The following is a 25,785-nucleotide window of genomic DNA, read 5'->3' as shown; positions in this document are numbered from 1 at the left end:
ATACTGTCAAAATGGAAAGAAAAAGTGGAACAAGATCTTTATTTCAAATATAGAATAAAAGTAAGCCATGTATTTTAGTTTTTCTTCATGCTGATGTTATTTTGTTGGCTTCTTCTGTTCCCACAGGAAAGCTACAGGGTTGCCATTCAGACTGAAGGGATGATTGAGGACTTGGTGAAAAACCTGAGGAGGGACAATGATGAGCTCCAAATGCTTTGTGCCAGTGCAATCTTTAAGGTACTTGTTTTTCTGTTTTCTGCAAAGCTCAGAGCTACAAGTTTCTCTTTGTATAGTTTATAATACAAGTTTGATTTGGACTCAACTTCATTGACCCAAACACCTGACCTCTGTGGCTCCTGATTAGAGCACGACTGCAGATCTCTCTCGTTTGCTTCACAGTGTGCAGAGGACAAACGGACCCGGGACCTGGTCCGCAGCAACAAAGGCCTGCAGCCGCTGGTTTCACTGCTCGCTAAAGCAGACAACAAGCAGCTCCTGGCTGCTGCCACTGGGGCCATTTGGAAGTGTTCCTTCAGCATGAAGAATGTAGCCATGTATGCACAGACCCCCAGATCCACATTTTCACTATTCATTAACCCCCCTGCAGCCACATGGTAGAACATCACACGTCAGCCATACAGAGCACAGGTTCCAGCTTTTCCTATTTGTATTTCTGTGATAATGGAGAAGAATGACTTGAACAAATCTCTACCTGTTCACTAGAGCAGCAACCTAACACAGCTCTGTGTAGAAGAGGTTAAATAGGAATTAGACATTACTTCCACATGTGCCAATAACTTTTAGAGCCTGAGTTTGCTGAGCTGATGTGGTTTTACAGCCGTCTCTGATATGGAAAAAAATCTCAGCAACAATGAATCCAGAACAGGGGGGTTCAGCCTGCCTTCTACAGCTTTGTCCACATTGTGTCATCAGTACATTTGTTAGTTTTATATGCAGCTGTCACTCAGTTAGGACTCATTGTGTCGTTGTTTTCACTCTCTGTTGTCAGAGCTTCCTTTCTTTCCCCATTTGTCCGGTTAAAGTGATTATTGGTGTAAGATATCAAGTTTTTGTTCAGATTCTATCAGCTCTGATCTTTAATGTGAGTGTTTGCTTTTAGATTTCAGATTTTCCTTCATTAACAAAGAACCAGGCAGATATGCAGACTTTATAGGCTGCACATATGACATAGTGATGTCATTTAAGGCCCGGTAGAACCAGACCAGTCAGGATCTCGGTGAAATCAGCCTTGAGACATATTTTAATGTCAGAGAGCTAAAATGGCCTCTAGTCATTAGTCATGTAAGGCAGGGATTTATTGAAGTGTCACTTATTCTGGTTGGAACAGTTTCTGACTTCTACTTTAGTGCCACTGAGTTTTAAGTCAGTAATTTTCCCTCTAAAGTAAATAATGCCCTCAGACTGAGTCCTGGCAGCCCAATGCATACCTACTAGTGAGCCCTTGAAAGACTGATTTATCCGTATTTATTTTCATCTTCAGTGAGAGGCTGGATGTGGGTAATGTGTAACCCACATGCAGTGATTTAATCCCTCAGTAACACATTCATCAATCTGAAACTTCTGCTGTTGATTGCAGCCAAGCTGCTGATGAGACGTTGTCCTTAAAACATTTTAGGAAAGCAAATCTGAAGCTGAAGGCTTCAGTTGAGGTAAAATGCTTTAAAAAGTATTTTCTTCATCTAAAAGGATGTTTGGTTCAAACTGCTGTCAAAATCTAAAAATAAGATTAAAAGTGCTCAGTAGCTCTGAGAAGGATCTATCCTCCCTTCCTGGATCAGAAATGACACAATCAGATCCTGCATTCAAAGTCAACGTGAAGCTGTCCCAACTGGAACTGAGCATCAGCCGTCACATGGAGTTCAGTGAAGAGTCCTTCTTTAAAGCCGAGGAACGACTGGAACCTTATTTTAAAGCAACACAGTCAGATCAGCGTCTCTTTTATAGACTTGATGATACAATAATCTTGAGGGTTAGGATGGACGATTGGCTCCTATTTTATGGATCAAAGAGGTTCACAGATTCCACTTTAAATCTGACCGTTTAAAATGTATTTAGTGAAAAAGAAAAACTAAAACGTGATCTTAGAAAAAAGCAAAGTTGTCTCAGATTTGGACGTTCTCTGACTGCAGCTTGGTGTGATGATAAAGCAGCTTAACTGGTCCTGAGTAAAGTGGCAGCTTAACAAACTCACTGCCTCTACAGGCTCTCCTCTAGACACAATGACCCGTCACACTGTTGCTAGGTAAAATAGTCGCCCTACTGCCGATAATAACTCTAGCAGAAATAATCAGAATGATGCATTGATCAGGCGTAGCCACATTTAGTGACAGCTCAGGTGGAAATAGTAAAACACTTTGGTCGCCCTCATTCTAAATCGAACCCATCATTGAAGTTTTATTGCAGCGTATTAACAAACCTTCAACTTTGCAGCTTTAATGAGTGCTCTCATCTTGTAGATTTTTACTAGCTGTCAGATGTTGCTGTGTGGATTGTTTGCTCACAGTGAGGAATCATTTTAGGCTGCTGTAAGAACTGGAGGCTGTGTGGGTTTTCCTGTCTTTCATTAAGTTAAACTCATCTTTCTGCAAACATTATTCTGTTGAATTTAAAAGACTGATGATTTTCATAGTCTGGACAGTATGGAGGTCTGGTGGATTTGAGACAAGTAGCAGCAAATGTTAACTTTTCCTCATTAATGATGCATCCAAATGAAAGATGACTGATGTCCTGAAATACAGTTAGACCCAGAAATATTTGGACAGTGACATAATCTTCATTATTTGGATTTTAAATGAAACAACTACAATGTAATTGAAGTGCAGACTTTAAGGTATAATTCAAGGAGTTGAACAAAAATATATGATTAAACATGTAGCAATTGTAGCTATTTTTATACAAGCACTCCTCATTTCAGGGGCTCAAAAGTAATTGGACAAATAAACATAACCCTAAGTTAATGTTACTTTTCAATATTTTGTTGAGAATCTTTTGCAGGCAATGACTGCCTGAAGTCTGGACATCACCAAACGCTGAGTTTCCTCCTTTGTGGTGCTTTGCTAGGCCTTTACTGCAGCTGTCTTCAGTTATTGCTTGTTTGTGGCTCTTTCTGCCTTAAGTTTTGTCTTGAGCAAATTAAATGCATCCTCGATTGGGTTGAGGTCTGGCGACTGACTCGGTTATTGCCACTGGGTCAACCAATGACACTGGGTTTACCCAGTGCCATTGGAAGCCATACATGCCCAAGCCATCACACTGCCTCCACCATGTTTTACAGAAGACGTGGTGTGCTTTGGATCATGAGCTGTTCCAAGTCCAAGTCTATTCTGACCTTCCTATTGTTGAGGCTTATTAATGGTTTGCACCTTGTGGTGAATCCTTTGTATTTACTCTCATGAAGTTTTCTTTTTATGGTAGACTGATATACTGATAGACCTACTTCCTGGAGAGTGATCTTCACTTGAGTGGATGATGTGAAGGGTTCGTCTTCGCCATGGAAAGGGTTCTGCGATCATCCAACATTTCTGCTATCACTCTGATGGATTTCTTCTTTTTTTCAGTCTCAGGATGGTCTGTTTCACCTCCACTGAGAGCTCCTTTGACTGCATGTTGTGTTCACAGCAACAGCTTCCAAATGCAAACGCTACACCTGGAATCAACACCAGACCTTTAAACAGCTTAATTGGTGACAGGTTAATGAGGGAAGAGCCCATGCAGCCTTGTTATTTATTTTGCAGTCTTCTGAGACAATTGTCCAGTTACGTTTGGTCCCTTGAAAGAGAGGCTGCTATGTATTAAAGAGCTGTAATTCCTAAACTCTAGCTCCAATTTGGATATGAATACTCTAAAATTACAGCTGAGAGTCTGCATTTTAAGCCCATATTGATTATATAATTGTATCCTGAATAAGTTTTCATAAACAGCTAAAATAACAAAACTTGTGTCATTGTCCAAATATTTCTGGGCCTAACTGTATAGTCATCACATAAACGTGTTAAAAGCACATTGTCACAGGAGTGTACATTTTAAAGGGCTCCCACTGCACCAAGGGCAAGGTTATGAATAAAATCTGAGGACTGAGAAACAGTGAAACTTTATTTAGTGCAGATTTATAGTTGTGTCCAGATGTAGCCTCTAGTGTCTGTGGGCAGAGGCGTTATAGACACACAGAGATGCTGTAAAAGGCCTTAACAAAAGGCTGAGGCAATAACTTTGCAATGGAAAGTGGAGACTGCCAAGTCTTGGAGTGTGTTTGCCAGACCAGTAACGTTTGGGTCCAGATGTTTAGGTTTGCCTCCAGATCCTTGCTACCCTTCCATCCTACCTCTGCTGCATGTCGACCACGACCAGAATGTAATCTCCCTTTAAATGAGATTCCTCCTTCCCTCTCTGCAGATTAGTGCTCAGGCATGTTAGTCAATGCTCTGATATTCTGCTGTCAGGTATAATAGATTGATCTGTTCTGATCCACATTGAATTAACGACTGCAGGTTTCTGTGATCATTGCTGGAGAGCTCAGGGTCCCTGAAATGTCTTAAAATCACTTGGACCTGCTCTAAAGCCCAGAGTCATCACAGCAACAAATCATTCATTAATGCTTTATAACTGGTTGAATTAGTCATGAATTGGTGAAGAAAAGACTGAAGATGAAAAGTGCTGCTCACGCAAAAGCTCCAATGTGGTTCCTGTCTCTTCTAAGGTGCTTTATAAGCCTTCAGTTGTGTAGAGGCCTGTATTTTCACTTGGAGCTGCTCCAGCCAGCTTTATGTAATGTTACTCTACCATAACACAATCATCTCAGCAGGACTTGACTTAACAGAAATAGACATGATGACACAGTGTTCATTTATCCTTCTACAGTAGTGAGCTGCAGATGATACCTCAGAGATGGTGGAGGAAAATCATTGGCAAATCCTCTGTTCATTAGCAGTGTTTTCACAGTGAAGAACGGGATGTGGTTCAGTGAACCCTGACCAGAACCAGATGACCTTAGCGATCTACAATAGCTTGCAGAACATGCCAGCAACCGTAACTAGGAATAAAAACAGCCAGAGAACTTAACTGTACATCAGAGGGATGCTGAGGTTTCTGTCTGACCACAGTATATCCCTTCTGAATGTTGACTATAGTTTACTGCTCTATAGCAAAGACAAACAAGGCAAAAACACACAGTTAAAGAGGGAGGAAGAGTTTCCAAGGTCTGGTTCTGCAAAGTGAAGATGAGGGATGACTGTGAGGAGAAGTGTTTTTTACTGCTGGGTTACAGCAAGATGCCGATGTTGCTAAAAAAAAAACCAAAAACTCTGTTAGCATGCTAAGCTCTTTAGCTAAATTTATGCTGCTTCCATTCTGAGCTGCTAGCTTCACTGTACTCACTGACCTGATGTCAGGACACAGAAACAGCTGTTGCAGTAGAGTAAATCCTGTTGTTTCAGATATGCTGGTTCTGCCTGTGCTGCAGACATCTCTGAACTTTAGGTTTACCTTCATCTAGCTTTGACCTTCTAGTGATACAAGTGAGTCAGAAATACTAAACCTGATCAGTAGAAGGTTTTCATAAAGCTGGCCTCTGGTATGCATGTCACAATAAGTCAATTAATTCCTCAATAAATTTTAATCACATGATTAATTAAAACAAGCTTGATAATTTGTAAGTGCTCGATCCCCTGTATTTCCCTCTCGTCTCTCTGAGACGAGATGGAATACTGAGTTCAATACTGAGCTCAATGTTACAGCACCATACTGAGTTTCAGTATGGTGCTGTAACATTGAGCATCTTTAAGGGCAATATTACAAAACACAAAGGGGGTCTTTTTGGGTTTTGCTATTTTTGTGACAGCTGTTGAGCCTTTTAGAGGACAAATGGAAGAGAAAAAAAAAATGACACGTCAGCCAACTGACGCCTACGCCGCCCCGGCCATATTTAATACAAACAAACAAACAATCGTATGGCCTTAACGGCCGATTATTATAAACTCAGAACCACCCGCTAAAATTTATCACGCAGAGTCCAAATCCTAAAATGTCTCTCAAAAATAGTGTTCCAGCAAAAAAATAATACGTCCAAAAAATAACTCTCGTAATTCTACGTATTCAGTCAGTGTCCCGCACAAAACAAGGAAAAGTTAAAAAATCAAAAACCGTTGGGGCCCATTATAAAATCAGCTGCAGCAGTCAACTTAATAAGGGATAGGTCTCACTTTCGCCAACTGATGCCTACGCCGTCCCGGGCATATTCAATACAAACAAACAAACAGGCGATGACATGTTCCCCCTCCAACGTCATCTGGACCAGGACAGCTCCTAATCCAACACCACTGGCATCAGTGTGTATCTCAAATGGCAACTGGAAATCAGGCTGCATTAATATGGGAGGCTTTGTCAAAGCATTTTTTAGTTGTTGAAATGGAAGTTGGCTTTCAGGTTTCCATTCCCACTTTCTGTCTTTTTTTAAGGAATACATATAATGAAGCGGCTATGTCAGCAAAGTGAGAAATGAATTTATGGTAACAGCCTGCCATCCCCAGGAATCGTTGCAGACTCTTCTTGTCAGTTGGGATCGGGTAATCTAAGACAGCTTCGCTATTTTCAGGATCCACTTGAACTACTTTCCCTGAGACTACATGGCCCAGGAGCTTGAGTTCTTGTTGGAAGAAGTTGCATTTTTTTAGGTTTAAAGTCAGGTTGGCCTGATGTAGCTTGGCAAAAACCTCCTCCAGGTCTTTCAGGTGTTGTTCCGGAGTCGGTGAAAAGATGATCACATCATCAATATACACAAAACAACTTTTCCCTCTCAGCTCCCCCAACACTTTTTCCATCAGTCTTTGAAAAGAGGCACCAGCATTTTAAGTGATTCCAAAAGGGGTTATAAACAGCAGTTTTGGCTTTACTCTCTGCAGCCACTGCCATTTGCCAGTACCCGACTTTAAATCCAGGGTGCTGAAAATCAAGGCTCCATTCATCGATTCGAGCAGCTCATGTATTAGAGGCATCGGATAGGCATCCTGACGGGTCTTGGCATTTACGGCTCGGTAATCAACACAAAACCTAAAGGTCTTATCAGGTTTTGGAACGAGAAACTAATAGGGAGGCCCAAGATGACTGAGAGGGCTCTATGATGCCATCTTTTAACATGTTCTCAATGTGTTCTTTTGTTATTTGCTGCTTGAAAGGTGAAACTCTGTAGGCTCGGCAGCGCACTGGCATCTCGTCGGTGGTATAAATCATATGTTATTCAACAGAAGTCCTGCCTAGTTTGTCAGTACATACGGATGGCCATGCTTGTAGAAGCCTTTTAACCTGAGGTGGATAATAATAATTATTATCAAACTCAGAACCACCCGCTAAAATTTATCACGCAGAGTCCAAATCCTAAAGTGTCACTCAAAAATAGTGTTCCAGCTAAAAAAATACCAAAAATAATACGTCCAAAAAATAACTCTCGTAATTCCACGTATTCGGTCAGTGTCCCGCACAAAACAAGGAAAAGTTCAAAAATCAAAAACCGTTGGAGCCCATTATAAAATCTGTTGCAGCAGTCAACTTAATAAGGCATAGGTCTCACCGGCGTCTCTCCTCCTCCTGGCTTTGCGGGGCATTCCGCTCATCTGTCACCATCAGCCGCAGATCCTCCAGGAGTCCTCCCGATCACTCCGGTCAACCAAACTTAAACGTTGTTTCTGAGAATCCCGGGGATAAGAAGATCTAGCCGTTTCCCGGTTTTAACTCTAATTTGCCTCTTTCATCTGGAAGAGCGCCGTTCACCACCTGACATGACGCGCGCTGCCAGCACTACCGATGCCACACCCCGTCAACATTCAATCAACACATAAATAACTTCTCTCCCCCCAGGTTCCGTAAACCAGATGTTTTTCATAGTGGAGAATTATGAAGATTCTTATACATAAACAAGACATCCGTGTTATTGATGACCACCTTAGCGTTAATAATTTATCCTTCATAAAAAAAATTGTTATTGTCAAATCATCGCGACAACGTTACAGTGCACTGGTGTCTATTCACCCCTCCATTCTTGTTTCCTCAGTGTATGAGGAGTTAACTCTTATGTCATTTAGGCACATGTTCAAAGTTTAGCATGAGAACCTCGTGAGGGAGAGCCAGAGAAACAAAAAATAAAAAAAAAATGTAATTGAACACGACCCCTGCAGTATGGAGTTTTTTGGAATTAAGCCAAATGACGGCGACCTATCTGAGTCAGTGTGTCGAGAGGATATACTTGTTATTATGCCGTTATCATATTATTTGAAAAAGGCAAGGCAAGGCAAATTTATTCATTTAGCACAATTCAGTACAAAGACAATGCAAAGTGCTTTACATGATTAAAATATAGCAAAATAAAACAGAATAAAAGCAAGTAGGAATAAAATGTAGATAGAAAATAGAACATTAAAAAAAATCGTGACAGGCCTAGTTTTGCCTTATCTCTAAAAAAAACAAACAGTCTGTTGAATTGACTCTTGGTCCATGTTATTTGATCCGTTTTTGTTCTAAATGAATCAAAGCAGGTTCATTTTATTGTAATGCAAACATGTCTTCTTTTTGTTCCTCCAAAGCTTTCAGGAGAGCAAAGCTCTGCAGACCCTGATTGGTCTGCTGACTGATCAGCCTGAAGACGTCTTGGTCAATGTAGTGGGAGCTCTGGGACAGTTTGCCCAGAAACCAGCTAACAAGACCGCCATCTGCAACGGTGGGGGCATCAAAGCTCTCATTAATCTGCTCAATGGAACAAACCAGGTATATTACGTTGGTTCTCACTGCAGTTCTTGTTAAAACTCCCTCCTGTATTGATCCATGCATGTGCTCTGTGCCATTTAACCAGGCTCTGCTTGTAAATGTAACAAAGGCTGTGGGAGCTTGTGCCACAGAGAAGGACAACGTGGCGTAAGTTTGTTCTCTTCCTTCTCAATGTTAGATGCTCTGTTTAGGTCCATAAGAGGCGTCTGTTAACATGTGATTAGTGGCTTATTTACCATCATCGGTGAATTAGCCCAAACTCAGTCTAGGTTGTTTACTGATTTCATGTGATGTTTCGAGGAAATTACACTAATTGTAGGATCTAAACAGTCTCATGAACCTGTCATGGGCTGGTGGCCAGAAAAATTCCTATAGTTTTATTTGGAGCTGTGCAGGTAGGCATCTCTTTCACCCTAAGCCTAATGACAGCTTTTAAAAGCTGTGTTTATTGTAGCTACTGTGTTAAATGTAGCTGTGGTTTTATTCTCAGTGTTTGACTGTAGCCGTGCGGTCACTGAGCTGCTCAGACTAATGTGTCTAAAGCCTTGCCCCGTCCAACACTCCATGGCTGGAAAACCCAGAGAACCAGAGTCAAGAGCAGTGGATATCTCTCTTCATTAACCTCAGCCTGTTTGGGTACACAACAATATGGAGCTTCCACCTGGTTGTTGTTGCTTTTACAAACCTGTTCCAGACAATAAGAGCTTCTTAATTAACACTGGGCAGAAATATAACTTAACCTGTGAGTTTCTAGTTAGCTGTTTCTGCTATGGTATGCATCTGTCACATTTGTGTGGAAGGAAACAAACCCCAGAAATGTAGAAAAATGAAGCACGTTTAAATAAAGTTGATACTCTACATAAATTTGGTTTAGGGTTAGATTAGGATTTTGGACATTACTCTCAGGTCCCACCCTTAGTTGGTCTCCACAATCATTCTCTCATCTTCATCCTGGATCAGGTCATCCAGAACCTCTGAGGGTCCAATGTTCACCTCCCACTGTACCATCAGATCCTCACATGTTTATTTTCCTTCTCCAGCAGGAGGCTGTGTGCTGTTAATGACATCACACTTTCTCTATTGAACCCTGTGGAGGTACAAGAGTGAACATGGGTTTTTAATGTCTCCAAGGTTTGTGGTCTCTCCTCTAATCCATCACTGTTAGCTGCAGCTTCACTGCTGATGTGTTTCATAGCTGCATCCTGGGAGGATGGAGCTGTCCTGGAGGATGATGAGAAGCTTCACTTTTGTTTGGTCCTGGATTGAAGAGGCCCTGCAGACTGGAATCTGATGTTATGATCCCTCTAGACTGATTTATGTGCAGAGGGAGGAAAGATGGAGCAGACGACGTCCCTGATGAGCGTGGCTCATTGCAGTCACTGAGATACTGTGATTAGGGAGTGTTTAGGTCATTATGACAGCATTCAGTGTGGGCCTTGTTGGTGGAAGCACACATGGGGAACACGTTATGTGTTCTTTATAGCAGACAACAGGAGCACTGTGGTGTGATTCTTTGACTGCTCAGAGGCTGACGTCAGTCTGAAAACAGTCATGTATGACATGAAATAAAACTGCTGCTTCACTTAACTTCTCCTTCTCCTTCCTGAAATATAGAGCAACCAGAGCAATCTCTGGTTGCTGTTGATTTGGGAAGGAGTCGCCTTTCTGGCACAAAAATGAAGTCCACGTTTGTCTCAACATCTATTTATAAATCCATGAATGAAGTCTGTGAGTTAACCTCTGACTCCAGCTTTGCTGAGATTTATGTGGAGAAGGATATAAGTGGGACTGGAGACCAGTTGGTATAAAAAGTGCTGAAATCAATTGCTGCCTCCATCTTATTTAGTTGTAGTTGTTGTTAAATCTGCTGCTGCCGGCCTGATGAAGCCAAATATTACACTCTGATCTAATTCTAGTTCTCCAAAATGCTGACAACCCGGGCTCCAGACCAGAAAGCAGAGCCGTGGTTTAACACACCTCTGCAGCTTCTGTACTGTTACCCACACATTACCCCATTGAGACAGTGTCTTTCCCATGGCCAAAACTAAACAGATTAAAAACTGATTTAAAAGGAGCAAATCATAAAAAATCTCATAAAAATCAATACGATTCAACTTGAACCAAAACATAAAACATAAAAATGTGGTTTATTAAATATAAGGTCTCTCCCTCCAAAGACTTTGTGAGTTAATGAGTTGATTTCTGATAATCAGATTGATTTATTTTGTCTCACAGAAACCTGGCTGCAAGAAGACTATGTTGGTATAAATGAGTCAACTCCCTCTAATTATTTAAATTTCTACATTCCCAGAACTACGCGACGAGGAGGAGCAGCAACCATCTTTCAGTCTAATTTATTCATTAGTCCCAGGCCAATTAATAACTACAATTATTTTGAACATTTAACCGTTAGTTTCCCACATCCTAACTGCACAGCAGTAAAACCACTTCTGTTTCCTGTTTTGTATCATCCACCAGGCCCTTAGTTTTAGATCAGTTCTCAGACTTCTTATTGGATTTATGGTTAAACACTGACAAGGTTATTATAGTGGAGGATTTTAACAATCATGTTGACACAGTATGTGATAACCTTAATGTAGCCTTTAAAACTATCCTAGGTTCAAATGGCTTTGCTTAAAATGTGCATAAAGTGACACACTCTTGGCTTCATACTTGTTCTGACATATTGCATTGATCGTGAAAAATTAACAGTATTTCCTCACAACCCCTGTCCTATCTGACCATTTTTTAGTAACCTTTGAGTTACGTTTTGCATTAGACAATGTAGCCCCCTTGAAAAAGAAGGTGATTATTCACAGGAAGCTGGCTCCCTGTTTTAATTTAGAGCTGTGTTCTTTAGAGCACGTTAGGAAATTGGAGATAAAATGGCGCTTTACACATCAAGAGGAATCCTATCTACTCTGGAAAAACGGTCTACTGTTGTATAAAAAGACCCATCGCAGACCAGCATATTTTTCATCATTAATAGAAGAGAATAAAAACAATCCTAGATTTCTCTTTAGTACAGTTGCCAAACTTACCCATAGTCATAGCTCTGTTGATCCATCCTTTGCCTTAGCTCTTACCAATAATGACTTTATGGGATTCTTCCTAAATAAAATTGATTCCATTAAAAATAAAATAATTGGCATCCTCCCAAACATGATTACCTTGTCCTCAGTAAGTGAGGCAGCTTTGGAGGAAACTTTAGAACCTAACGGTGTTTGAACTGTTTAGACGCAGTAGGGCTTTCTGAGCTATCTCAAATTTTAGCTTCATCTAAACCTTGAATTTGTATGTTAGACCCAATCCCAACCAAGTTATTCAAGGAAGTGTTCCCTTTGAATATTGCCCCCATTTTAGATATGATTAATCTATCCTTAGTAAATGGATATGTACTACAGGCTTTTAAAGTAGCTGTTATTAAACCTTAAGAAACCATCTCTTGATCCAGATGGTTTAATAAATTACAGACCTATATCTATTCTTCTTTTCCTATCTAAAATTCTTGAGAAAGTAGTTGCTAATCAAGTATTTGAACATTTACAAAGTAATTATCTATTTGAAGAGTTTAAGTCAGCCTTCAGTGCTCATCATAGCACTAAAACAGCTCTGGTGAAGGTCACTAATGATATTCTCATGGCCTCAGATAATATACTTGTGTCTGTACTTGTCCTGTTAGATCTCAGTGCTGCATTTGATATAGTTGATCACAATTTTCTCCTAGACAGACTTCAAGATACTGTATGGATTAAAGGCATACTATGCAACATTTTTCAGTTAATTAATGTGTTCCATACCGTTTTGGATGATTAAATGAATTATTTCAGGTCGAACAAAGGTTTTCTCAGCCGCCCTGGGGGTCTGTGGGGGAAATACCGCACTTGCAATTGCAAGAGCTCACGGCCCGCACACACAGAAGTCTCGCTTTACGGCGAGAACTCCATGTGTTTTTTCCCTGCCATTCACTATATGCACGCGCAAAAGCAACAACAAAGAACCACGTGTTAACGTCAAATAAACATGCAAGCATATCGAGTTTTATTATTATTATTATTATTATTATTATTATTTATTTATTTTTTGTTATGTTGACGAGACGCTGCCGCTGCGAGGCGGCGGCTGCGGCGGCTGCGGCTTGGCGAGGCGGTGGCGGTAGCGTCTCGCCAACATAAAAAAATAAAAATAAAATAATAATAATAATAATCATAAAAAAACTGGCGAGGCGGCCGCCGCCGCGGCTTGGCGCCACCTCGCCAAGATAGCGCTGCGGGAGCTTGATGTTCATACCTTCACTGTGTTAGTCATTGTTTGTACTGCCGTTTTTTCCACTTTTCGTTGCGTTCGCCTGTCTGCTAAGCTCAAAACAACCGCGCCTGGCTTGACGGGGAAACCAGAACAGCTGAGCATCTTTATGACAGTGCACTTTTACTTTCGCCCTCTGGGGGGAGCCTCACTGGAAAATCAACCCCGGTTGCATAGTATACCTTTAACATAAGCATTATGCTGGTTTAAATGGTATCTGACAAATTCCAATTTGTTCATGTTTATAATAAATCTTCTTTAAACTCAAAGGTGGACCAATTCTCCTTACTATATATATATAATATAAATCCTGATGAATCCAAGCAATTCCTTCGACTACAGGCATGTCTTAATGACATCAGAACTTGGATGACATTTCCTGCTTTTAAATTTTGTCAAGACAGAAGTTGTAATCTTTAGACCAGAGTCCTCCAAAAATAAACTTCTTAATCAATCACTTAATCTGGATGGCATTAATTTAGCCTCTGGTAATAAAGTAAAAAACCTTGGTCTTATTTGACCAAGACATGTCATTTGAATTCTAGGCTTTCTTCTTTTTGTCATGATTTGTTTACCGAAGAACTCAGGAAGCGCACACGGGACTAAAGTTTAAGAGTTTTTATTTAAAGGAAGTTTGCTGGATGGCGGATGATGAAGACCGGAGGTTCAGGGCTGCAGAAGGTCAGGGATGTAGGTGATGGCAGGAGCTGACGGCCCGGAGCGAGAGTCCACAATAATCTAAGTGGCCAGGAAGCTCAGTGCTACATAGTTAGCAGAATGCAGGAGACACCAGGGCACTGAGCAGAGCTTTCTCAGAGCGGCTAGTCAGGTTTGCAGATCTCAGGAGACACCGTGGCACAGAGCAGAGCTTCTCCAGGGCAGCTAGTCAGGGTAGAAGTTCTCTGGAGACACTGAGGCACTGGGCTGAGCTTCTCCAGGGCAGCTAGTCAGGTTAGCAGATCTCTGGAGACACTGTGGCACAGAGCTGAGCTTCTCCAGGGCAGCTAGTCAGGTTAGCAGATCTCTGGAGACACTGTGGCACAGAGCTGGGCTTCACCAGAGCAGCTTGACAGGTTAGCAGTTCTCAGGAGACACCAGGGCACAGAGCAGGGCTTCACCAGAGCAGCTTGTCAGGTTAGCAATTCACTGAAGACACCTGGACAAAGAGCAGAGCTTCTCCAGGAACGAACCACAGAATAAAAAGACTTACAGAGGGACTGGCATGGAGTGGTGGATAGCAGATGACGGCCCAGTGCTGAACTGAAGACAGAGGGAGGTTTAAATAGAGCACTAACAGGTGAAACAAGGGTCTGACTAATTAACAAGCAAATGATTATCAGGTGTGACTGACTGCTGAGGAGGTTAAGTGAAAATTGACAGAAAATAACTGATGACTGAAAACAATAAATAAAATTAAACCTAACTCAAAAGAGATGAAAAAATTAAAATAACAGAAAAACAAAGCCAAACCAAAACTCAACCATGACACTTTTCACCTCTGGAATATTGCCAACATTAGAAATAGTCTGTCCAGGAGTGATGCTGAAAAAGAAGTCCATGCATTTGTTAGTTCAAGGCTGGACTAGTGTAATTCTTTACTATCAGTAAGTCCACAAAATGTAGTTCGAAGCCTTCAGCTGATCCAAAATGCTGCAGCAAGAGTTCTGATGAAAATCAACAAGAGGCATAGTATATCTCCAACTTTAGCTTCCCTTCATTTGCTTCCTGTTAAATCAAGAATACAAAAAATCAAGAATATTATGTATAAAGCCCTTAATACACAAGCACCATCATATATCAGAAATCTGATTACCCCATATGTTCCTAACAGAGCACTTCGCTCTCAGACTGCAGGTGTATGGGTGGTTCCTAGAGTCTCTAAAGGTAGAATGGGAGGCAGATCCTTTAGCTATCAGGCTCCTCTCCTGTGGAACCAACTCCAAGTTTTGGTCTGTGAGGCAGACACCCTGTCTACTTTTAAGACTAGGCTTAAAACTTTCCTTTTTGACAAAACTGTTTCTGTGATTATGCTTCTACAGCCTTAGGTTGCAGGGGGATATCAGGGTCTATTTTTCTCACTCTGCTGAGTTCTCCTACTGTTCTCCAATTTGCATTGTTTGTTTTTTAACTTTTTGTTCTGTCATTTTTTCTTCTTCATAGTAGGTACACCTGGTCTGGCGTTCTCTTAGCTGTGACATCATCCAGGGAAGACAGATCATCCGTTATTATCATATAACATAGAAAAGACTCCTGGATCAATGTGTGCGTCTGTGCTTTTGTGTCTTTTCTCTAATCCCCAGTCGGTGAGTCAGACGGCCATTCACACTGATCCTGGTTCTGCTGGAGGTTTTCCTCCTTGTTAAAGGGGAGTTTTCCTCTCCCCTGTCGCTTCATACTTGCTCAGTATGAGGGATTGCTGCAAAGCCATCGACAATGCAGATGACTGTCCACTGTGGTTCTACACTCTTTCAGGAGGAGTGAATGCTGCTTGTCAAGACTTTATGCAATCTACTGGCTTTCCTTAGATAGGAAACCTTTTGACCAATCTGTATGATTTGATTGAATTTGATTTTGTAAAGTGCCTTGAGATGACGTTTATCATGAATTGGTGCAATATAAATAAAAGTGAATTGAATTCTCCAATCAAGTGATTTTCTGTGTTTCCTTCAGAATCATTGACCAGCTTGATGGAGTCCGCCTGGTGTGGTCACTGCTAAAGAACCCCAGCACAGAAGTTCAGTCTAGTGCTGCATGGGCCCTTTGTCCGTGCATTGAGAATGCTAAGGTACAGTAAAGTGTAATTTTTCAGACACTGGAGACATAAAGAACATCATTCTTCATTCCCTATGCAGAATATGTGCTTCCTAAACACATCTGTTGCTCACAGGTTATCTATAAATCACAAAGTTCTGTTGGGTTTGGGTTGTTTCACAGTAAAGGCTTATCGTGGTCACAAGGCGGAAGCCTGCCTATATTAGCCAGCTTGTCTCCAAAGCTCTGCCTTTAATATGCTGCTGCTGGGAGGTTAGCAGGGCCAGAGCTGTGTCAGTGGGGGCTTGCAGGAGCTGTGGGCTAATATGAAGCAGAGAAGCCTCCTTGGCACTCTGGGACTGGTGAAGTGAGGAACAGGCTGGGAGAAAGATTGAGTAATATCCTGTGGCATGGCATCTGATTTCCTCACTGAAAACCACCCTCAACATGCTGAGAGATCCAGAGAAACACAGTCTGTTCTGAGAGCATGGCGGACCATGAAGCTCCTGTGAAGCCATTTCTCTAAAACCCCATGAAACTGGAACCACCACAGGACCATCAATAAAGCTTAGATCATTCTAGTTGTTACTGTTTACTTCAACATTAACAGCTCCTGTTAGTCTGTTTGAACGATTTTCTGTCATGAAAACACAAGATGTTACCTGAGTTTTAAGGATCTTTATGTTCATTGAAATCCTTGATACAGAATTTAGTGGGATCTGAGTTTTTACAGTGATGAGAAGAAGCAGCAGCTCGACTCAAACCACCTCACCTGATCATAATATGAGACTTGGACAACTCTATGGAGGACGTTTATTTGAGCTGCTTTTATCTGAGGTCTAAATGGATCCACAATTAGTAATCATCCATACCTCAGTGATTGCATCGGTACATTGAGAGCTTTGTTTCTTGGCTAAGCTCTTTATTCACTATGAGACCATGAAGTTAACGAGAGAAACGGCTGGCAGTAGATCCACCAGGAAGAGCTAAATGACCGTGACTTTGTTTGGATGTCAGCAGGCCAGTTCAGAGAGAACTTCATGAACATGGTTTCTGGGGCATTTTTCTGGGACTGGGCAGAGATGAGCTGAACCAGAGCCATCTGCTCAGGTGCAGGCTTTGTTTAGACAAAACCCCAAATGTTTGAGTTGGCATATCCATAGTGGATTTATGAAACAGCTGTGGTATAAATGCATCTGCTGGATACTCCATAGAGTGCTGTTGCTCCTCTGCAGACACAGACCCACAGTTAGGGCCAGAAATATTTGGACAGTGACACAAGTTTTGTTATTTTAGCTGTTTATGAAAACATATTCAGGATACAATTATATAATCAATATGGGCTGTAATTTGAGAGTATTCATATCCAAGTTGGAGCTAGAGTTTAGGAATTACAGCTCTTTAATACGTAGCAGCCTCTCTTTCAAGGTACCAAAAGTAATTGGACAATTGTCTCAGAAGACTGCGAAATAAATAACAAGGCTACATGGGCTCTTCCCTCATTAACCTGTAACTAATTAAGCTGTTCAAAGGTCTGGAGTTGATTCCAGGTGTAGCATTTGCATTTGGAAGCTGTTGCTGTGAACACAACATGCAGTCAAAGGAGCTCTCAGTGGAGGTGAAACAACCATCCAGAGACTGAAAAAAGAAGAAATCCATCAGAGTGATAGCAGAAATGTTGGATGATAGCAGAACCCTTTCCATGGTGAAGACGAACCCTTCACATCATCCACTCAAGTGAAGATCACGCACCAGGAAGTAGGTGTATCAGTATATCAGTCTACCATAAAAAGAAAACTTCATGAGGGTAAATACAAAGGATTCACCACAAGGTGCAAACCATTAATAAGTCTCAACAATAGAAAGGTTAGAATAGACTTGGACTTGGAACAGCTCATAATCCGAAGCACACCACATCTTCTGTAAAATATGGTGGAGGCAGTGTGATGGCTTGGGCATGCATGGCAACATTAACTTAGGGTTATGTTTATTTGTCAAAATACTTTTGAGCCCCTGAAATGAGGAGTGCTTGTATAAAAATAGCTACCATTGCTACATGTTTAATCATATATTTTTGTTCAACCCCTTGAATTAAACCTTAAAGTCTGCACTTCAATTACATTGTAGTTGTTTCATTTAAAATCCAACGTGGTTTTATGCAGAGCCCAAATCATGAAGATTGTGTCACTGTCCAAATATTTCTGGGCCTAATTGTATACAGGATCTACTCTACCTCTCTACAGGTTAACTGGAACTGATTTCACTCAGTAAAATGAACAAAAATACAGAATAGTAGATCCCTCCAATCAGACAGATAGACCCCTCTTAGCACCACATGATGAGGTGTGTTATTAATCTGCCTGGTTGCTGAATACTGTTTAGGTGGTTGGTTGATTTTTTTCCTTTATATGTGAGCTGTATAAATCCTAGAAGTGTGATTGGTCCAGAGAAGACCTACAGAGCGTGCTGCTGCCATTCTGAGCTGGGCTTTCTCCTCTCAGCTTAATATCCACACAGCAGATCATGTGTTTTCTATTTCATTTTATCCTGAGTAAGAGGAGAGGAGGGAGAGCTTAGCAACAAGAGTCTTTCCATGCGCAACCTCATAATGCAGCAATCTCAGGAACCGAGGCCAGTCCGGGCCATGAAAGGGATTCTGGGTAGTCTGTAGCAGCTGGTGGCTTGAGAGAGCTTCCTCTGTCACAGGGACTCTGAGCCAGCCATCATCAGTATTCCAGAGGAAAAGCTTCCTGTGGCCCTGGCAGCGCCCTCACTGGCCTGCACTCTGCACATGCCTCGTCCTCTGGCACAGCATCACAGGCCCCTACACCGCACCGGGACCCGCTCTGACCTCCCTGTTGGAGAGGAGACCACTGAGGTACATCCAGTCCTCCCACAGGAGCCGTGGAGCCACACTGGAAATCAGCTTCTGCTTTTTATCTTTGCTGAATTTCCTCAAATTATTTGATTTATAGAAAAGCTGCAAATAGCAGAACATCTCTTTGTTCTGTAGCACAGACACATGGAAGCTCCTGACCTGTAGACCATGTTGAAACAGACTCAGCAGCGGCAAGTGGTCCAGAATCTTTGCTTTTTAAGACATTTCAGCTGAATCTCCAAAGCCCTGAACATCACAGACGGGACCACCTTTATGTGTTCTTCTGTGGCAGCGATGTGGCGAGTTGGGTTTTCAACCAGCAGCCTGATGTACCAAGCTGTGCTGAAGCTAGAGTCTCTGCCAGTTCTGCCTCTGGTTCGGTCCGTTTGGTAGGAATCTCACCACAAGTTGTTCAGTGTCCTGCTGGACTGGATGGTACCAGGAACTCACAGCTGGAAGGTTAAAGCTCTAAAGCGTCTGTTTCAGAACCATCAGGCCAAGTTAGGCTGCAGGAAGGAAAGCTCAACAAACAGGTCAAACTGCAGAACCGGGTCAGACTAATTACAATGTCTCTCTTTAACTGTTGTGTTCAGATGTCCCTGCCTTCCTCTCCTTTTTCCTCCTGGTTGTCCCTCTTCATCGTCTCCTCTGTTGACTTTCTCTGAGCAGCAGCTAACGAGTGACTCTCTGACTGTAGGATGCCAGGGAAATGGTTCTGTTCCTGATCGGTGGACTGGAACTGATTGTGCATTTGCTGAAGTCAACAAACAACGAGGTGCGGACGAGCATTTGTGCTGTCGTGGCCAAGCTAGCCAAAGACAAAGAGATCCTGGGAGTCCTCACTGATCGTGGTGTTGTCTCCCTGCTGGCCGAGCTGATCAACACAGTAAGAACCCGTCACCAGTGGAAACAAAGCAGCTTTTACTATCTGGGCTCTACGGTTCTGTTTGAATTACAGTTAGGGTGTTTATGCTGGACTTTAGGTGGTGCTTTCCTCTTAGTTTCTCCATAAATCAGCTGATCCAGATGATGCATGTAAAAACCTCTTCCTGTCTTCCTCTCTGCAGACTGATAACAGGCTTCGCTGCTACTTGGCCGAGGCCATCGGACACTGCTGCATGTGGAGAAACAACAGGGCTTCCTTTGGTGAATATGGAGCCGTTGGTCCTTTGGTCCGTTACCTGGAGTCAAAGGACACTTCAGTCCTCATGAGCACAGCCATGGCCCTGTACCAACTGTCCAAAGAGCCCAGCAACATCATCACCATGCATGAGGAAGGAGTCGTCCAGGTCAGTTGGACTTCCTTCATGACTGGAGACCTGCGTCCTTATTCAGTTGGTTGCTCATTTCCACTGTTTTTATGTCTGTTTCACACTTTTGAGGCTAATTTTATCAGAACTGCCTTCAGAAACGTGTGCTTTGGTCTCATGCTGTGCTTGTTTTCAGTCGTGTGTGTGAAAAACACAGAGTAATAAACTTTGACAAGCTGGGACTATTTTCAGAACCTTTGAACAATGGAGCAGAAACAAAGTTGTTTTTTATTGGGCGGCAGAAACATGACTCTGCTTTCCAGCCATCATGGGAACTGAGGAAAGCAAACAGCTCAGAGTGTGCAAAGGCCCAAACGACCCTGGTACCGAGATGCCACTGCAGTTCAAGTCAAAGGGCTGTAGCTAGGGGCTGTTGCTAAGGGCTCTTCCTGGACTTCAGGGCAGAAGCAGCAGCACTATAATTCAGACCAAGGGCTGATGGGGAAACTGCTCAGAGCTGAAACCCAGCTATGGTTCTGTTTATGATTCTTTGTTTTTCCTCACAGCTGGGTTCCATCCAGCAGCTTCTTCATTGAGGCCGTTGTGTCTTCTCAAAAGGAGCTAGTTTGTATTTTCATGTTCATCTCCTTAGACTCTCTGTTTCTGTCTCACAGTAAAACTGATTCAATGTTGAGATGAAGCTGTGACTGAAGTCTGGTTCTGAAGGTTCTGAAGGATCCAATGTTCATGTTTCAGCTTGTTGGGAAAGCTTTGCTGTCCCATCTTTCAATTAAATCCTGTTAGACTAAAAAACTCCGGCGCCTTCTGGTACCAACTGGGATATAAACTCTGAGCTGGTTCTGCTGCTGCAGCCAGAACTTTTTTTTCATGTTCATTAAACTGGTGCACTGTAGCCAGATCTGCCGATTCATTGTTTGATCTTCAACTGCAGCCATACTGGGTCAGCTGTACTTAACACTGGTTGTTCTGCAAGAGTTCGACCCGGTTTACAAAACCTGTCAGGATGAAATCTGTTTGGACTTTGAGCCGTGATAAAAACTGGGCCAGTCCTTTTTGCTCTTTGTTTCTGAGTGTGAAGTTCTCCTCCTTCTGGATCGGTCCATGTGTTTGTTCTCATTAATGCTGCAGCTCAGAGTTGCAACACTTTTCCAGGAGGTTCTTTTAGACTTTTAAAGAGCTTAATCACCAAAAGGTCATGCGACTGCAGCAGCTCTGCAGTTCCTCTGAATCTCAGCCATGGAAACAGAACACAGACTGCCTCATTGGTCAGTCTGGACCCAGTCACAGCCCATCTGAACAGTAATGCTGGTACCAAGCTTTCTGGGCCCAGAGGAAACCCAGGGAGTGAGACCTTATCAGTCTTCATAGCTTTCTCTGTGCTTCATGATCTAGTGAGACGTGTTCCAGAAACTGTGTTGAAACAACTGAATGGATAAAGGCTGTTCTGGAGGCCAGATAAAGGTTCTGTGTTTAAAGAACTGGACTCCCTCGTGTCCTACTGCAGCTGTAATTCAAAGAGTGGTTCTGAGCAGCTGAGAAGGTCTCAAAACATGATCCCCATGTTGTTCTGTCCAGGTTCTAAAGAGTGAGGGCCTCCCCAGTCCAGGTAAATGTTTGACCCGGTTCCTGAAGACCCACAGGAGACATAAAGCATCTCAAAGACTAAATTTAACCCTGAAAACATGTTAGAAACCCGCCCTGATGGTTTTATTCTGCTTTAACCAGAACAGAACTATTATTCTCTCTATTTTCTCTGCAGGAAACATAGAAAATGATTCTTTGACATCTTTATAAAGCTTCACTTCCTCCTTTGATCTTCTTCTTCTTCTGTTGGATAAATAATGAAACCAACAGAAATGATGGAGCTGGTTCTCAAAGAGGAAACCTACTCCGGCCATAACATCTGAGAGATAAATCAGCCTCTGGGTTTGATCTGACCTCCACTCTCAGTACCTCCCAGTTTTATCAGAATGAGGCTTATTTTGGGTCATGTATTAAATCAATCCGTCTTCCTCATGAGTTTCACACTGCAAAAACTGATCTAAAAAAAAATTAAAATGTTCCTGAAATTAGTGTTTTGGTCCTATATTTGAGCAGGTAAATAAGATTATCTGACAATGGAATGAGTAATTTGACCCCTAAAATAAGATAATTAGATATACTGCACTTGAAATAAGATGATGGAGATGAATTTTTCCTATTTTAAGTGCAAAAATCATATCCTACTGGCAGATCATCTTATTTACCTGCTCAAATCAAGGAAAAATACACAAATTTTAATAACATTTTACTTATTTTTAGTTCCGTTTTTGCTGTGCATATTGCCTCCAAAGCTTTGGGGATTGGTTGCTGAAGCCATACATTCATTCAGGCAGCTCCAGGCAGCTGGCGTTATTAAATAGCCTCTTTCAGAAGGAAAGCTTTGTGAAGGAAATTGATGAAAATCACAAAATGTTAACCGCAATTATTGTTCATTTTCAGCTGAACATGTTCCAAAGTGAAGCTTTTGCCAGATCCTGGTGTGTATTTTAGGCTGTTACTAATCTAAATGAGGAAAATGTTTGCTCTTTAGGTGCTCTGAGTTCACCTCTCATCCTGGCACTCTGTGTTTTGATTTGTTTCTTCTCTCACAGGTTTTGTTCTTTAGGAGAGTTGCTGAAAAGACCCAAAAGTCGAACAAGGAGTAACTGGAAGTTCAGCCTCATGTTTTGTTCGAGTTGGTAGAAAAGCTGATTTCAGCTTGTGGCTGTGCTGAGTAGATTGTACAGGAACTGAGGCTGCAGCTTTGTTAGGAATACCAGGATTTAGATCCACAGAGAGAAAAGTTTCAGAGACTTGGAAGCTTCTGTCCTTCATGTCTGTCCTTCGAGTCTCTGATTTCAGAGCTCCTTTCCTTCTCATTTTCCTCTTTGGAGACCCAGAAAAAGCAGCTCAACAGTCTGTGGCTCGCTGGAGGCTGCAGGGAATGTTGTTTACCTGAACCTCCCCCACTAAGTTCCCCTCGACCCGGCTGAACACGGCCGTCTGTTTGTCCTGTTTGCCTCCACAGCTGAGTGGAGAACATGGGAATGCTGGGATGGGTTGGAGCTGTAATAGCTGTCAGAGCGAGACACAGAGGAGATTCAAACTGAGCTCCTGCAGCCAGTTTCAGTCCAGCAGAGCTCACTGAACACTGACACCTCTGTGGGGGTTAGCATGTATATGTGAGCTCAGCCTGCTGCTCCTGTTCCTCAGCTGGGCCGGGGAGCACCTTTCATGGAGGTCAGGACTCCCCGGAAACACCTCACAACTCCTGCTGCAGGTTTCAAACGCTGAGCAAGGATTCCTGTTCCTGCAGTCAGGGAAAGTCTAACAAGTGGTGGATTATATTCCAGAGATTCCAGCTGAGGGGGAAGGATGGAGCTAGAGAAGAGGCAGCAAAGAGAAACGAGCTGATCTTAGCCTAGCTTTGTTCTGCAGGAGACCTTTTTTGGCCCCGTCTGAATAACGAGCCACGAGGCTGGAAATAAACCAACCCTGGCACTTCTCAGGCATCCTGTTATTCACTAAAGAGGCTTGTTTAGAGGGCTGCATGTTTTCTGGAGTTACTGGATGGAAATTTGAAGCCCTGATGAATGGGATTTAAAATCCTACAAGATGTGTCATAAATCATTTTCATCTGGAGTTTCTAAAGAAGAGCTGACATGTTGGCCTGCAGCACAGCGTGTTCTCCAAACTGATGTGATCAGGAAGAAGGGTGTTAGTTTCTCAGGATAAACTAGACACATGCTGTCCATCTTTCATGTGTTTTCCTGTCTCTGTTTATCTTTATGCTGAAATTGCTGTGAATGTCTTCTCTCTGCCTCTCAGGCTGCTTGTTATCCTCATTAATGTGGAGAATTCATGTAACTTGGAGAGAAACTGATCAGCTGGATTCTTGATGCAGTCTGTCAGAGATCAGGAAGTAGAACCAAATCTACAAAATCCTTCCAACTTTTTTCTGCAGTTTGAGGAAATATTTGACAGACAGCTGCAGCACAATGTTTTCTAGAAGTGTTTTCCAGAATCCTGTTTCCTTCCCTGAAGAACAATTCCTCTATAGATGGAGCCTAAAGGAGCTTCAGACGTCTCAGCTGGGATTTTATCAACGCCTTGTTGTGTTTAGGAGGAGGGAGGCCTTCAGGTTGAGCTGAGGGATGGGATGCTGCCATTCGTTCCTTATGGACCAAAACAAGACTATCCAGAATAATTAGACAGGCAGCTTGGGGAACCTCAGTGGAACATCATAGAGATTAGACCACAGAACACACACTGAACAGATTTAGAACCATCTGTTGCACCAGAGCATTTATGCACACATTTCCTTTTATTTTGGTTTCATCCACTGCTGTCTACAAACATAACGCAGTGATATTAGAGCAGATAAAACAGGAGAGAATGCTGAGGCCAATAACACATGCTGCTCAATGCTATTTCATTTAGTCTGGGTCTTTCTGTTTTCTGGAAGTCATTCATAGCTCTCTGAACCTATGAAAAGCTTTTCAGTGTCTATGTCAAAAAATAAACCAGAGCTGGAGATTTCTGCAATGCTCAAAGCTCCTGTTCTACAATAAGGTCTAACCAGATCCATTACACAAGCCACAAACAGTCAAGCACAATTTGACCTTTAGAGCAGCAGCAAAGCTGTCGAACGCTGTGGTTCATGCTCAGGGTTTTAATGTCGAGCTGCTCTTCACCACTTTCATCTGAACTACCTGCAGAGGCCTGTGTGCTGGAAGCTGAAGGGCCTCTACTAAGGCAAGCTTTGGGCAAGGAACACACACACACACTGAGGACACATGTTTACACACACAGGGCCATAAGACTAGGACTGTCACCTCACAGCTACTCTGTATCAGTGCTGCTGGTTGGTGGCAGCGGTGAGAAGATGACACTAAATGTTGTCAAACACGAGTTTTTATGGTGGAGGAAGTTGACTTTGTCCTCACCTCTAAAACAGTCAATATCTTGGATTGTGTTCCTCCTGCTAGTAACTCCTGTTCTTTGCTCTCCCACAGCAACTGATCCACCTCACAGGCTCTGATGACAGCAAGCTCCAGGAGTTTGCTGCTGGATGTTTGCGCAACATCCGTCTCCTGTCACTGGCCAATCAGAGGGCCGCTTGTTCAAATGAGAACCCCTGATCTCAGCAGAAACCCTGGAAACCCACAAGAGACTGAAAGAAAGGTATCAGGATGGTGAGAAGAACCGGATGTTTCCAGATCCTCCAAACATCAGAAATAATTACCAAGAACAAGATGGAAATGATGAAATAATTATTTTGAAATCTGAAAAGGGCAACAGTATTAACATTGTCATGTTAATAAAAGACAAAAATGCTCCAAGTGTTTCAGATCTTTTCTATCAGATAATCTGATGAGATTCAGATGAAAACTATGATCTGGACTAGAGAGAGTCTATTTATTTGTCCTCTAGCTTCTGTTTAGCAGGAAACTTTCATCCTGAACTTCATGTTCCCATCAGTGACATCATCACAAGTTATTCCAAACACTCAGGAAGTCCTCCTCTGGCTCTCTGACTGTCTGAACCTGCAGACTATGATGATCTAAATAAAATAAAAAAATTAAGATGTTTCTTTAGCCGTGTGTGTGTTTTAAAAGTGAAACACTTTGGAGCCTCTGTCTCTGCTTTTGTTAAGTGGTCCAAAGGAGACCATAGTCTCTAAACAACACCCCACATCTGCTTCTGGGAGCTCTGTCTTCTCCCATATTCTCTATCCAACTGTATAAACCAAACACTCTATAAATAGCATTCAATAATAATAAGCCT

The 25,785-nt window shown here is 42.3% G+C and overlaps 1 protein-coding gene across 1 annotated transcript in view; it reads left to right on the top strand.

Moving 5' to 3' along the window:
- LOC105927980 (armadillo repeat-containing protein 4) overlaps window positions 1-25,544 on the top strand; it is a 55,153-nt gene extending 29,609 nt beyond the window's left edge. The window contains exons 14-21 of the mRNA XM_036125198.1: window positions 127-237; window positions 400-554; window positions 8,592-8,772; window positions 8,858-8,919; window positions 15,748-15,862; window positions 19,404-19,592; window positions 19,774-19,995; window positions 25,014-25,544. Of these exons, the coding sequence (XP_035981091.1) occupies window positions 127-237; window positions 400-554; window positions 8,592-8,772; window positions 8,858-8,919; window positions 15,748-15,862; window positions 19,404-19,592; window positions 19,774-19,995; window positions 25,014-25,139 (1,161 nt within the window). The 3' untranslated portion in view covers window positions 25,140-25,544. The remainder of the gene's footprint in view (window positions 1-126; window positions 238-399; window positions 555-8,591; window positions 8,773-8,857; window positions 8,920-15,747; window positions 15,863-19,403; window positions 19,593-19,773; window positions 19,996-25,013) is intronic.
- The last annotated feature ends 241 nt before the right edge of the window (window positions 25,545-25,785 follow it).

The sequence above is a fragment of the Fundulus heteroclitus genome, chromosome 21 (assembly GCF_011125445.2).
Source record: "Fundulus heteroclitus isolate FHET01 chromosome 21, MU-UCD_Fhet_4.1, whole genome shotgun sequence".
In the NCBI taxonomy this organism is placed as follows: domain Eukaryota; kingdom Metazoa; phylum Chordata; class Actinopteri; order Cyprinodontiformes; family Fundulidae; genus Fundulus; species Fundulus heteroclitus.
The sequence above is the reverse complement of the archived record's forward strand: the minus strand, read 5'-3'. Positions and strand labels throughout refer to the sequence as shown.